Source organism: Protopterus annectens, chromosome 3.part0 (assembly GCF_019279795.1).
Source record: "Protopterus annectens isolate FY-2018-M chromosome 3.part0, PAN1.0, whole genome shotgun sequence".
In the NCBI taxonomy this organism is placed as follows: Eukaryota; Metazoa; Chordata; order Ceratodontiformes; family Protopteridae; genus Protopterus; species Protopterus annectens.
Window position 1 is genome coordinate 1,692,056,814 of NC_056731.1, and position 12,700 is coordinate 1,692,069,513.

The window sequence follows — 12,700 nt, forward strand, 5'->3', positions numbered from 1 at the left end:
CCCAGGAGGACAGCAGAGGTCCAAGTTGATTGTCAGCACCCCTCCTTTGAAATCAAATTGGATAAATCTAATACTGAAAAATGGAAAAGAGTTGCTGTTATCCACTTTCCATCTGCTTATTATGCAGGCCTGGTACCATTAGGAACTAAACCAAGCTGACTTCCAGAAAGGAGCCTCTGACAGCATTAAATTGGTTGATACTGAAAAACTTGTTACTGTTTCATGTGTGAGGAACTGCTACTCATTAAGTCTGTATGGAAGGTTTATTCCACTGAAAGCTATGATTTCTCTCAACTACACCTTGTATGGGAGAGAAGGGGACACAGCACTCTGATGCAAGCTTTAAGTAATACACAATGTAACCTGTTAAGAACATACCTTGATGCTGATTTTTATTTTAATTTAATTTGATTACAGCAGTTCTTGTGCTGTTAGCTCATTATTCTTGCAGTTATTTAAACATTTCCACAGAAAGCAGTGAATGCAAATATAATGCAGCAGGATGTTAAATAAAAATGTTAATTGCATTGACCAGTAATTTTTGTTTATTAGCTAAACTCTTGGTTCAGGTTCCAAAAGCAGAAACTTTTTCTTCTTTAAGAAATTCACTGTACTGCTGAATTTGTTGGAGTTTTTAGACAGGGAGCAACATTCTAGGTTCTTTAATACCTGTTTTGTGAATTAAGTGAATTCTCTTGTTTTTCCTTGCAGGGACATGTCGTCATGGGCAACAATGCTGTTTCTCCATATCAACAAGTAATTGAAAAGACAAAGAATTTATCTTTCCGCAGTCAAATGTTGGCGATGAATATTGAGAAAAAATTAAGCCAGAACACCAGGACTGAGGTAAACAATCAAATCCTAGACATGTCTCATACATTTTTAATCACTGTTATTTGGACTTGAAACTGAAAATGTGCAAACTAGGCTAGGAAAAAGTGTACCAGTAGACCATGTAATGTGTGTCTGGCCTGCTTACCAGTTTTTGTTTTGGGTTAAGCTTGGCTAGTCTTAAAATGGCTATTGGACCTGTAGATTGTTAACAGTCAAACCTATGAGAGGTCGCAGGAAGGTTATACTGTATTGGGCAGAAGATCATTTCTTCCTAATATAGCACTTTTTTCTTCCATTTTAAAATGTTTTGTATATAAACCAGAGTGAAAAATGTTTATTTACTATTTGTTCATGAGGTAAGTGGACTGGTCTGTTTACTCTCTTTAGTTGTGAGTACAGGTCAGAGCAAAAAAATACATCAGGGTCTATTTCCCCTTTTTCAGTCACAAGTTGGAGGTTAGAGCAAAAAATACATCAAGGTCTTTCAGTCAACAGTATATACAAAATCAGATCAGAGCAAAATTCAGAACATAATGGTAAGACTGAATGCAGATAGGGTAAAATTAGATCCAGTCAGAGTGCATTGAGAGAGAGAAAACACAGACAAAAATGTAGGCAAACAAAAACATAAAATACAGAGCAGTCATACATATAATACATAAACGTCTGTAAGTGGTTTACACTGAAAACCTTAAAAATGCATCAGCCGACCGGCATGTGGTCGACTTGCAGTTTTCAAGTTGGCAGAATGTTGAACCAAAATGTATCAACTACACTACAGCGGAAGGGTAGTGTAATTCGAGCATTTGGGTTCAACATTGTGCAGGGAGATTGCGGTTCATTGAGGAGCAGGGAATTGGCCCATTTCCTCACTGTAGTGCGATCTCAGAGTTGGAATATTTAATGTGCAGGGGGTGTGGGGGTGCATTCCCCCTTGCAAAATAGTAGAATTAAAGTAGCATTGACTGTAGAGTTTAACGGTGCGTTAATGTGCATAACAGGAGGTGAGTGACGTCACGTCCTGCTTTGTCGAATACATCAAACCACGGTTGTCGATGTATTCATTTTCTCTTTGGTTTACTTTTCGGCATTCTGGATTCAGTAATTCGGGTCGACATTCTAAATGGTCAACTGAAGTGGAATCGAAATGTCAATAGTAAACCCCTATAAGTATGTGAAATCTTTGCATATAAGGTGCTGCACTAAGGTGTTCAGAAAAGTTTATTAAAAATGCATTCTGCATTCTGTAATTCATAATATATAGGATGGTATGTTACCTAACCATTTCATGGTAACGGTTGCAGGTAGATTCAGTAAAGATATGTCCTTTCAGTGCATCTTTGAAGCTTTTAATGGTTACTGATTTACTTTCATTTTCAAGTTTTGACTCTGCTTTACCTTGTGTATTTCTGCTTTTCAGTGAAAATAAGATATGGCTTTTTCTCAGGTATTTAATATTTGCTAGTTGTATAGTCTTGCTTCGTGTGTAAGTGGGTTTGGCAGGCTTAAGGAAATTGCCAGCCTTCAGAATTTGTAAAATGAGATTAAAAAAAAGCATTAGACAGCTTTAGTAGAAGTCAAACTGGAACACCAAGAAAACCGTACTTGTGGTTGTCAGTAACAGAGGCTACAGAAGATCGAAAAACTGATCAGAGTATGGGTGAAAGTGGAAATGAGCAAATGTGTGGCAAGCTCTGTTGACCCAGAAGACTGGATTAGTGAAAAGAAGCGATCCTGATAGAGATTAGTCATAAAGATTTTGGACTAACAGTATCCAATCAGGCAAGGCAGTTATTTGCTGGTTTTGCTCTCCTACTTTAAAAGAGAAGATTTTGCATTTACTGTGGCAAAAAAAAAAATTGTTACTTGAACATCACTGACAGTTAGTGCTTGGTTCTCCTGTCTGGTTCATGGCTATAGTGCAACATTTGTTGATCACCTTTAGTATATGATTGCCAAAAGTGGTGTAAAACATGACCACAGTAAGATATGTTAGCCTGCTGCTCTAGGACCCCTTCCCCCATGCTTATGGTAAAAAAATGTATTGTGCTGTGGGCAGAGTCTGTTACAATTCCTCATACATCTGTCTGAAATACTACCAGTAAATAAAAAAAAAATTCTGTATATGCAAGCAGAAATTGTCCATTAGAGGGTGTAATAAAACATTGGTTGACTACCTATGTCCTGTTAAGGTATTCATGGGTACATTTGATAAGCTGTAGTGATAGCATGACCTTTCACATCTCAGTTATGTTTCCCATTGATTCTAATGAGAGACTACAAGGTAGTTGTCTAGCACGATTACTGTACCAGTGGAGTAATTGAGTGACATCCTGAACAACATAACAGTATTATTTTTTTAATTTTTAAATGGTTTTTATTATGTTTTAATATGGTAAAAAGAAAGTCATCTTACACAGTAATTACGACCTTTTACTTCAGTGCTGAAGGTAATACAGGATCTGATGTTGAAGGGTTAATCTGAGTGATGTTTAACACAAGTTTAGTAGCACGCACGTCGACTTTATCGCTGCTGGCCAACCTGTCTGTCACTCCTTTGATCACGTGTCACTGAAAATGCTTTACCAAAATACATATGGGTGGCGCAGGGGTGCAGCAGTTAACGTTGTCGCCTCACAGCAAGAGGTTCTTCGGTTTGATTCTCGGCTGGGGTGCCCTCTCTGCAGAGTCAGCATGTCCCCCCTGTATTCACATGGGTTTCTTCCAGGTACTCTGGTTTCCTCCGACATTTCAAAGACATGCATCTGGATCATTTCTCCCTGGGTCTCCGCTGAAAGTAGGCCCTGTCCTAGTCTGACGTTCCTGGTCAACAGATGTTAAATGTGTGAGTACAGGTGACTTTGGCAGCTTCAGAGTCATCTATATGTGTTAAGGTATCTATTGACTAAACTGTCCTATATAAGCAATCCTAGGATACTTTCATCAAACAGCTGGGCCAATGACATACATTAAGTAATAGAAAAGGTTGCATAATCTCTGATTTTGTTCATTCAGCAATTAAATATTGAATGCTCAGTGTGTGTCAAAGATGAATGAAAACACTGAAGTGGAGAATTGGCTTCCAAAATCATATTCAGACAAGATCATACATACAAGACTGTAGGAGACAGCAGGTAGCTCCTAAGAGCAACAACAGTACTATCCATGTGGAGTGTAAGGTTAAAGTGCATGCTGAACAGCACAGAAACATTAGCAGCAGTAGAAAGGAGCAGCACATTGTGCAGACAGGGAAGGGGTATTACCTGGTGAGGACATACAAATGGCAGTGGCAGTCACTTGGGAACAGTAGATGTATGAGCCTGTGTGCTTGCAGATGTATGGAACCTACTCTTGTGCACCCATGGTCTAGAGCGGTGTTCATAGTGCATGCTGCTCTTGTTCACTTTGGAATATAGAGGGTACTGTGATGCAGTATAAGGTTGCCATGACACTAAACTTTGCAGTCCATTCAGTGCATAATTGACAGTTTAAAGATTAATGTGCTATCCTTTCCTGTTCCTACTTTGCTGTTACACAAGATGCTTCTTCACCTGTATGGATTTTTTTATCAGTAGGGTGACATTTTTTAAACAGCCTGCACACCTGATTGTCGAGCAACCTTCTGATCTGTGAACAGTGTGCTCCTGGTCACGTCCCTACAGTACAGAGGATAGACATCCTCTATACCTAGGATGGTGCAAAAAGAAATCCAAGTTCCTTTCATCAAAGTTTCTACTCAGCTCCCAGTTTCAGCATGGTAGTACTGAAACTGGCCAGAGATTCCATACCAGTGTTCTTGTCATCTCAGAATTTGACTTCCTTGGTGTTGATGCTCTCAGTACCGGCGGAGTGACTGTGCTAACCCACCTAGGCCAAAATAATCGGTTCTGAGGGCTGTTACTGCCAACTCTGGTATTGACTTTTTCAGGGCCATTGTTGTCTGAGCTCTTAGCATTTAATTTTTCAGTGCTGAAGTCCGCTTTACTGACTTCAACGCTGGAGTCATCTAGGCTGATGGATGGCACCACTGTCCCTTCTGAAGCGATGCGATTAGTGCCAGAGGATTTGACCCTGAGTACTACTGCAGAATTGTTAGAGGTCATCTTAAACCTTCCAGCTTGAACAGGCACCTGCTCAACCATTGAGCCATCCCAGGTCAGAGGACTTCAGAGGCATAATAGACACCCTGGTCTGAATTGCCTTCCCCACAGGAGAGCTTGGGTGAATTCTTCCCTACCCCTTGAGCCCACCTGTGAAAGGCTCTGCAAGGAGAAGCACACTGAGTCCCTAATGGAGATGTTCATCGTGTTTCACTGCTGCAGTCATTACACTTGGGTTATCCTGCCGTCAGGCGGGGCCCGCAGTCGGCCTTAGTTCCAAAGTCTTGGTCCAGCGTCGGTTGCTGTTGCCTCTTCCCTGATGTCAGTGTGCCAGGGGTATACAAGAAGCAGCGGACGCCATTTTCTTCAGTCTTTTTTGCCGCGAGATGCAAAAGCAGTTCTCAAGTGCCAGTCGGCCGACTCCTGAGATTTCAAATTCGATTTCAGAACCGAAGTCTTCAGTAAAGCGAAGTACCCCATTGGGGAAACTTTTTCTTGCCTCAGACCGATGTCAGTAAAAGTTAATAATTGCATTTCTTGTGGGAAGCAAATACCTCATAAGAATTTTCATTCTTACTGCATTCCATGCCTAGGCCCAGATCACGACGTCACTAGTTGTCGGTTTTGTGCTAGATTTAACAAACGCACTATAAAACGTCTGTTTGATTTTGCTCGCCATTACTTTGGGCGAAGGTTTAATTATACAATGCCGTCGGAACAACCGACGACCGGAATGCACAAAAAATGCTAAGATAAAGATAAGGAAAGGCATCCGAGGCCCAAAACTGACGACGAAGCCTCTTCTAGGCCAGTCGCCGGTTCCCCGGTTTTCAGTGAGGCGCTTTCGCAGCCCCTGACACCTGCTACCTCAGAACCACAGGCCGCGACCGACTCCCACGTGGAGGTGACTAGGCCTCTGGATACACAAGGTGTTGGGCCAACAGAGATTAACCCTTCAGATGAGTCCGGAGCCGCTGAGCAGGCATCAGCTTCTGAGGGTGTTTTCAGGCCTACTCAACTTACCATTGCAACTACAGCCAAGACTAAGCCTACATTAAAGACAAAGAAGCAAGTACAGCATTCACCTGGACAGGCCTCCATGCCTAAAAAACAGATGCTCAAGATGGCCGAAGACTTGATAACTCTGAACAGGGGTTCCCATCCCTCTCCTGATAAAAGGCCTAGGCAGGATACAGATTATGATTCCTCTGACCAGGTTTCAATATATTCTGATTCCTCTTCAGACCAGGGATATTCTTTACCCCCCTATGAGGATTCTGATGCTGAGGAATCAATTCCTTCAGCTTCTCCTCCTGAGGATTAGTCTTTTGGGTAAACTTTACATACCATGAGGAAGCATTTCCATTGGGAGGGCCAGGATTACTCAGAATCCAAGAAAAGGCTCAGAGACTTTCTTTTACTGCCTCAGCACAGGCCCCTTGCTATTCCGCCAGTGTTGGACATTGTGGAGGATGTGTTCTCTGAATCTAGTTTAAATCCTGATTCTTTACCCCCAGCTCCAGTCAAGCCAGACACGTACTACAGAGTCCCTGACTCTCACAAATTTCTTTATAAAAACCCCGTTGCTGACCCAGAAACTATTTCCTAGGGTCCCAAAGGGGTTAAGGCTTCCACGGCTAAGAATCCTGTTCCCTCAGATAGGGACTCTAGAGCATTAGACAGATGGGGAAAGAAAGTTTACACCTCTGCAACTTTAGCAGTGAGGGCTCTAAATTGCCAGTTTCATATGCTTAAATATCAACAATACTTACTGTCTCAATTAAAACAGAAAATGAATACAAATGCAGAACAACCTGACTATAAGGAAATGCAGGATTTATTGCATGCAACTGAACAAGTGGGAAAGCATACTTTGCAATGTGGTTTTGATTCATTAGAAGCTTCTTGGAGCAGCAGTTACAGGATCTGTGATTCAAAGGCATGCTTGGTTAAAAGAACAGATCATGTTAAGGCAAAATTATTGGATGCTCCTTTGCAGCAAGATAATTTATTTGGTATTAAGGCAGAAGAGGTATTCAAGAAAATGGAGGATAAGGCAAAAATCTATGCAAACAGTGAAGGATTTCTTACAGGTGCAGCCACCACGATTTAGCAGAAATTGGCCTACAAAGAATTGGTCCTTTCCAGTGTCAGACAGGCCACAAAGAGGCAGATACAGATGCCCAAGAGGCAGATCTCAGCCACAAGGATCTTACAGACCACGATAGTGGGGTGCTTCAAACCCAAAAGGAGGTGAGGACAAGTCACAACCTTACAGGAAACCGTTCCAATGACGTCCCCCTTCCAATGCCAAATTCTTCCATTTTGGCAGCTCCCTTAGGGGGGAAACTAGCACTTTTTTCTCAAAACTGGCAAACAATCACCCAAGACAAATGGGTGCTGAATATTGTCTCTCAAGGTTACAGGTTCCACTTTCACAGTTTTCCAAGGCTAAAAGGAATGCCAGACCTGCCACAAAAAAGCTTGGCTTGTTACGTTGGACCTCAGAGGCATACCTGCATGTCCCTATCAGGCAAAATTGCAGAAGATACCTCAGATTCATAGCTGGTTCAATGCACTACCAATTCTCTGCACTGCCCTTTGGCTTATCTACTGCGCCCAGGGTCTTTACCAAGTGCCTGGCACCAGTAATTGCATTTTGCAGACAAAAAGGAATTCAAATATATCCATATCTGGACGACTGCCTGATTCAAGCAGAGAGTAAGGACATTCTTCAACAGCATCTGTCATTCGTAAAAAGATTAAGTTGCCTAGGGTACACAGTAAACGTAAAGAAATCAAAACTAGTGCCCTCACAAGAGATAATATTCCTGGGTGCCAGCTTAAATACAACGGTCCAGATGGCTTATCTCACGCCAGACAAACAAGGACAACTGACTCAGTATTTTCAATTGATGGCAACAAAGTCCCAACTCCCTGCAAGAAAAATTCTGCAGACCTTGGGATTCATGGCATCCTGCATACTACTAATTCCATATGCAAGACTGCATATGAGGAAATTACAATGGTACCTAAAAAGTGTTTGGTCTCAACATTCTCACAGCTTGGAGACAGTAATACCACTAATTCCCTGCTTACAACAGGAGTTTCGATGGTGGGCACAGGCATGTCACCTCAACAAGGGTCAGCCTTTCACTCTCCCCACAGCCAGGCAGACTTTAACAACAGACTCCTCGGATTACGCCTGGGGAGCACACATGGCAGGAAAATGTATTCAGGGCACATGGACCACAGACCAAATGCATCTTCACATCAATCAAAAAGAGATGTTGGCTGTACAAAATGCCCTTACAGCTTTCAAGGGTCTTCTACATCCAGGACAATTACTATTAAAGACAGACTACACCACGGTAATGTGGTACATAAACAAACAAGGGGGCACTCATTCTTACCCCCTATGCAGACAAGCCATGACCTTGTGGAACACAGCTCTAACCTGTTAAGTTCATCTGCAAGTACAATTCCTGCCAGGAAAGAAAAACACTCTGGCAGACAACTTAAGCAGAAACATCATGGATCCTCACGAGTGGAAATTAAATCCACAAATCTTCAGCATGATAATGCAAAAATGGGGGTGCCCGGACATAGATCTTTTTGCCTCACCACTGAATTACCAACTACAAAAATTCTGCACAAGGACTTATCACACACAAGCATGGCAAGTGGATGCTCTTTTGTTCAGCTGGAAAAGCCTACATGTTTATGCCTTCCCACCTTTGCCTCTCCTTACAAGGGTACTCCTAAAAGCCAGACAAGAAAAAACACAGATGATTCTAATTGCTCCAGACTGGCCACGCCAGCATTGGTACCCAATCTTAAATAACTTGGCTCAAGGCTCACCTTGGATTTTGCCTCAAATTCCACACCTTCTGACTCAGCAAAACAATCAGATTCTGCACAGTCAGCTCAAAACCTTAAACCTGTCTGCATGGCAGATTCATTAGCCAAACAGACTATTTCTCTCTCTAAAGCTGTTATGGATGTCATTTTGGAGGCCAGGAGGCCTAGCACCAGGAAATCTTATTCAGACAAGTGGAAGAAATTCTGTGCCTGGAACCAGGCTCTAGTCCCTAACATTCCTCAGATTCTACAATACTTGACTGAGATGCTGGACAAAGGACTATCCTTCTCATCCATTAAGATTCACGCTTCTGCCATCTCGGCTCATTACAACACAGATCCTCCTATTTTCTCCCACCCATTGCTAAAGCAGTACCTCAGAGGGGGTAAAAACATAAGACCACCCCGGAGAGCACCAACACCAACTTGGGACCTCAATTTCATTTTGGAAAAGCTCACTTTGCCTCCGTTTGAACCAGCCAATTCAGCAGAGTTAAAATATATATCATTGAAAACTGCTCTGCTTCTGGCAATAACCTCAGCATGAAGAGTCTCAGAACTGCAGACACTAATGGCAGTGGAGCCTTTCATCATTTTCCACCAAGACAGGGTTTCTTTAAGAACAAACCCTACCTTTTATGCCTAAGGTGGTATCCAGTGTGGCTCTTAACCAAACTATTCACTTGCCAACATTTTATCCAAATCCCCAGAATAAAGGGGAGAGACTTCTGCATTTCTTGGACATACACAGGCAATTGCGCTTCTACTTGGACAAAACAAAAGCTTTCAGAAAATCAGAACAATTGTTTGTATCATATGCTGCAGGATCATAGGGAAAGCCTATTTCAAAGCAGACAATTTCAAAGTGGATAGGACACTGTATCCGGTTCTGCTACACACAACATGGGAAACCTGTACCTAGTAATATTAGACCACATTCCACCAGGGCAAATGCCACTTCTACTGCCTACCTTAGAGGAGTACCTACCAAAGATATCTTGGAAGCTGCAACTTGGAGTTCAGTGCACACCTTTACCAAGCTTTGCCATTTGCCTCTTTATTCTAGATCCAGAGCTGGCTTTGCCACTGCAGTGCTGCAAGGCCTCATAACCACACCAAATCCTTTTTAGAGCCAGCCACCCAAACTCATCTTTGGTTTTCTACCCAAGTGTAATGACTGCAGCAGTGAAACACGATGAACATAGTACAGTTTTGTACCTACCATAAATGTAGATATTAGAGTGTCTTCACTGCTGCAGTCCAGGTTACCTACCCACCAGCCCCTCTTTCTTATCTGAGACTAACCTATACTACCTGTGTGGTGTAGTTGCTCGTTACTGAAGGTTTTATTTTTACCTTTTTTGTACGTTTTATTAGCAATATGTACTGCCTACCATTTTTGGGGGCACCTGACATTTGGGGCAAGAAAAACTGAAGAAAATGGCGTCGGCTGCTTCTTATATACCCCTGGCGCACTGACGTCAGGGAAGAGACAACATCAACTGACGCCGGACCAAGACTTTGGAACTCAGGCCGACTGCAGGCCCGCCTGACAGCAGGATAACCCAAGTGTAGTGACTGCAGCAGTGAAGACACTCGAACATCTACATTTATGGTAGGTACAAAACTGTACTTTTTCTGTGTACATGAGGCAATTGGTGCATTGCCCCAGTATGCCCAGATTCACCAGGTGGACAGGAGAAATCACTGGAAGCTGACCCTTGGACATGCCTGGTTAGGTGCTTTATTTATTTATTTTTTGTGTAAAGTACAAGAGCTGTTTTCCCTTACCTTGGCAAGGTACTTTGCAGTTATAGGCTGTTTAGTGCCTACAATTAATTTCTTTTTATTAACAAGGAGAGTTGAGTGCTTGTATCAGTTTAAGCCTTCCTGGTGCTTTCCAACAGGTTTTAGAGCCAAGTGCTAGTCACAGGGACTCCAACCAGAAAGAGTCAGGAATCAATGCACTCTGCCCCTACTCTCACCAGGATCAGAATGTAAGCACAGATTCCAAGCTGTCATCTATAAAGCAGTTCTTAAGCTTCCTGGTGATCAACAGTCTGCAAGAAATAATGTAACTGCACTCCTCCTCTCACCAGGAGAACACAGAAGCACTAATCCCAAGATGACTACCGAGAGCCAGAATGTGGGCTCTCCAATAACTGGTGGTCTTGCAGTAGATGCTTAAAGGTAAGATGAAAAAATGGTTTATCCTAAACACTGCAGTCTGCACTAGAGGAATTAGATGTGGAAGTAGATAACTTAAGTTTTACCTGTCTAAAAGTTTAGTTGAGAGTCACTATTTTTAAAACAGCAAGATAGATTGAAAGGGGGTGGTCACTTTTGTATTCCGGTACTATGGAAGTGTATACATAAAGGTTTTGGGCCAAAAATGACTGGTATTTGGGACTGTTCATAATTTCTTCCAACTTGACTAAAGCCCCAGTTCCAGTTGAAGAAAAGCAACCCCAGAGCATGATACTGCCACCACCATGCTTCACTGTGGGGATGGTGTTCTTTTGGTGATGCAAAGTGTTTTTGCGTCAAACGTACCTTTTGGAATTGTAGACAGAAAGTTCAACCTTGGTCTCATCAGACCATAACACATTTTCCCACATGCTTTTGGGAGATGTGATGCATTGTTTTGCAGATTTTAGCCGGGTCTGGATTTTTTTCTGTGCAAGAAAAGGCTTCCTTCTTGCAACCCTACCCCATAGCCCAGCCATGTGGAGAATACAGGGGATTGTTGTCACATGTAGTACACAACCAGTACTTGCCAGAAATTCCTGAAGCTTCTTCAGTGTTGCTGTAGGTCTCTTGGCAGCCTTCCTGACCAGTTTTCGTCTAGTCTCTTCAACAAGTTTAGAAGGGCATCCAGTTCTTTGCAACATCACTGTTGTCCCACATTTTCTCCATTTTTTGATGTCCGTCTTCGCTGTGTTCCTTGGTATAGCCAATGCTGTGGAAATTTTTTTGTACCCTTCTCCTGACTGATACCTTTCAACAATGAGATTCCTTTGATGTAAGCTCTCTGCAAACCATGGCTTGTGCTGTAGCAGGCAACTTGAGTAAATGTCAGGAAAATCGTACTTGGACAGCTGAACTTTATTTGGGGTTAATCAGAGTCTCTTTAATTGATGGGAGCTGTGTACCCAAGAAGACTTGTATGCTGTAATTAAATCAAAAGGTGCTTCCACAAAGTATTAGCTTAAGAGTGTGCATACTTATGCAACCAGCCTATTGTATGTTTTTTTATTTTTTTTTATATTTTTTCCCCTAACAGATTTGTTCGTTTTTCAGTTGAATTGTACAGGTTATAGGTCACACTAAAGGTGGTAAAAGTTTTGAAATGATTTATTGTGGAGTCATTTTTTTTAAATCCCAAAAACCTGGCATTTTAACAGGGGTTAAAAGGGGTTAGTCTGTCTCCTCTTCTCTTGTAGCCACCATTCAGAAATGCTGTATTTGAACCCTTGAGGCACTCTGATTCTTCCCCTGCTGCTCCGAAGATGGCCAGTGTTCATTAGAGGTCGTTCTGGAACAGCACTGGCTGTAGAGACCATAACATTTCTATATATGTCTGCCTGACAGGAAGGCAAAACCTTTGGACAGATATAATGAAAAAATTTGTTCTTTTGCCATGTTGGCACTTTAGGTACCTAACTATACATCTTTGACATCCAGATTCCAGTGTTCCTTAGTAGTAATGACACTAAGACCCTGAAAGAGGACTTATTCCAGATTCTCTGACCACTCAAGTGGGTTTCCATCTTACTCTCTCTATAATGTGCAAAACTGTCTCTGAGGCTGCAGAGCTTTGTGTGCCTGCACGGATTGCATGGCTGATGTTATTTTCCTCATGGGACCTGTTTTGGTCTCCCAATTTAAAGAGTAGTATTAGCCAG

The 12,700-nt window shown here is 42.2% G+C and overlaps 1 protein-coding gene across 1 annotated transcript in view; it reads left to right on the top strand.

Annotated features, from left to right (window-relative positions):
• EIF3E (eukaryotic translation initiation factor 3 subunit E) overlaps nt 1-12,700 on the top strand; it is a gene marked incomplete in the record, with an annotated part of 1,040,336 nt that overhangs the window by 968,577 nt on the left and 59,059 nt on the right. The window contains 1 exon segment of the mRNA XM_044065734.1: nt 712-846. Within this exon segment, the coding sequence (XP_043921669.1) occupies nt 712-846 (135 nt within the window).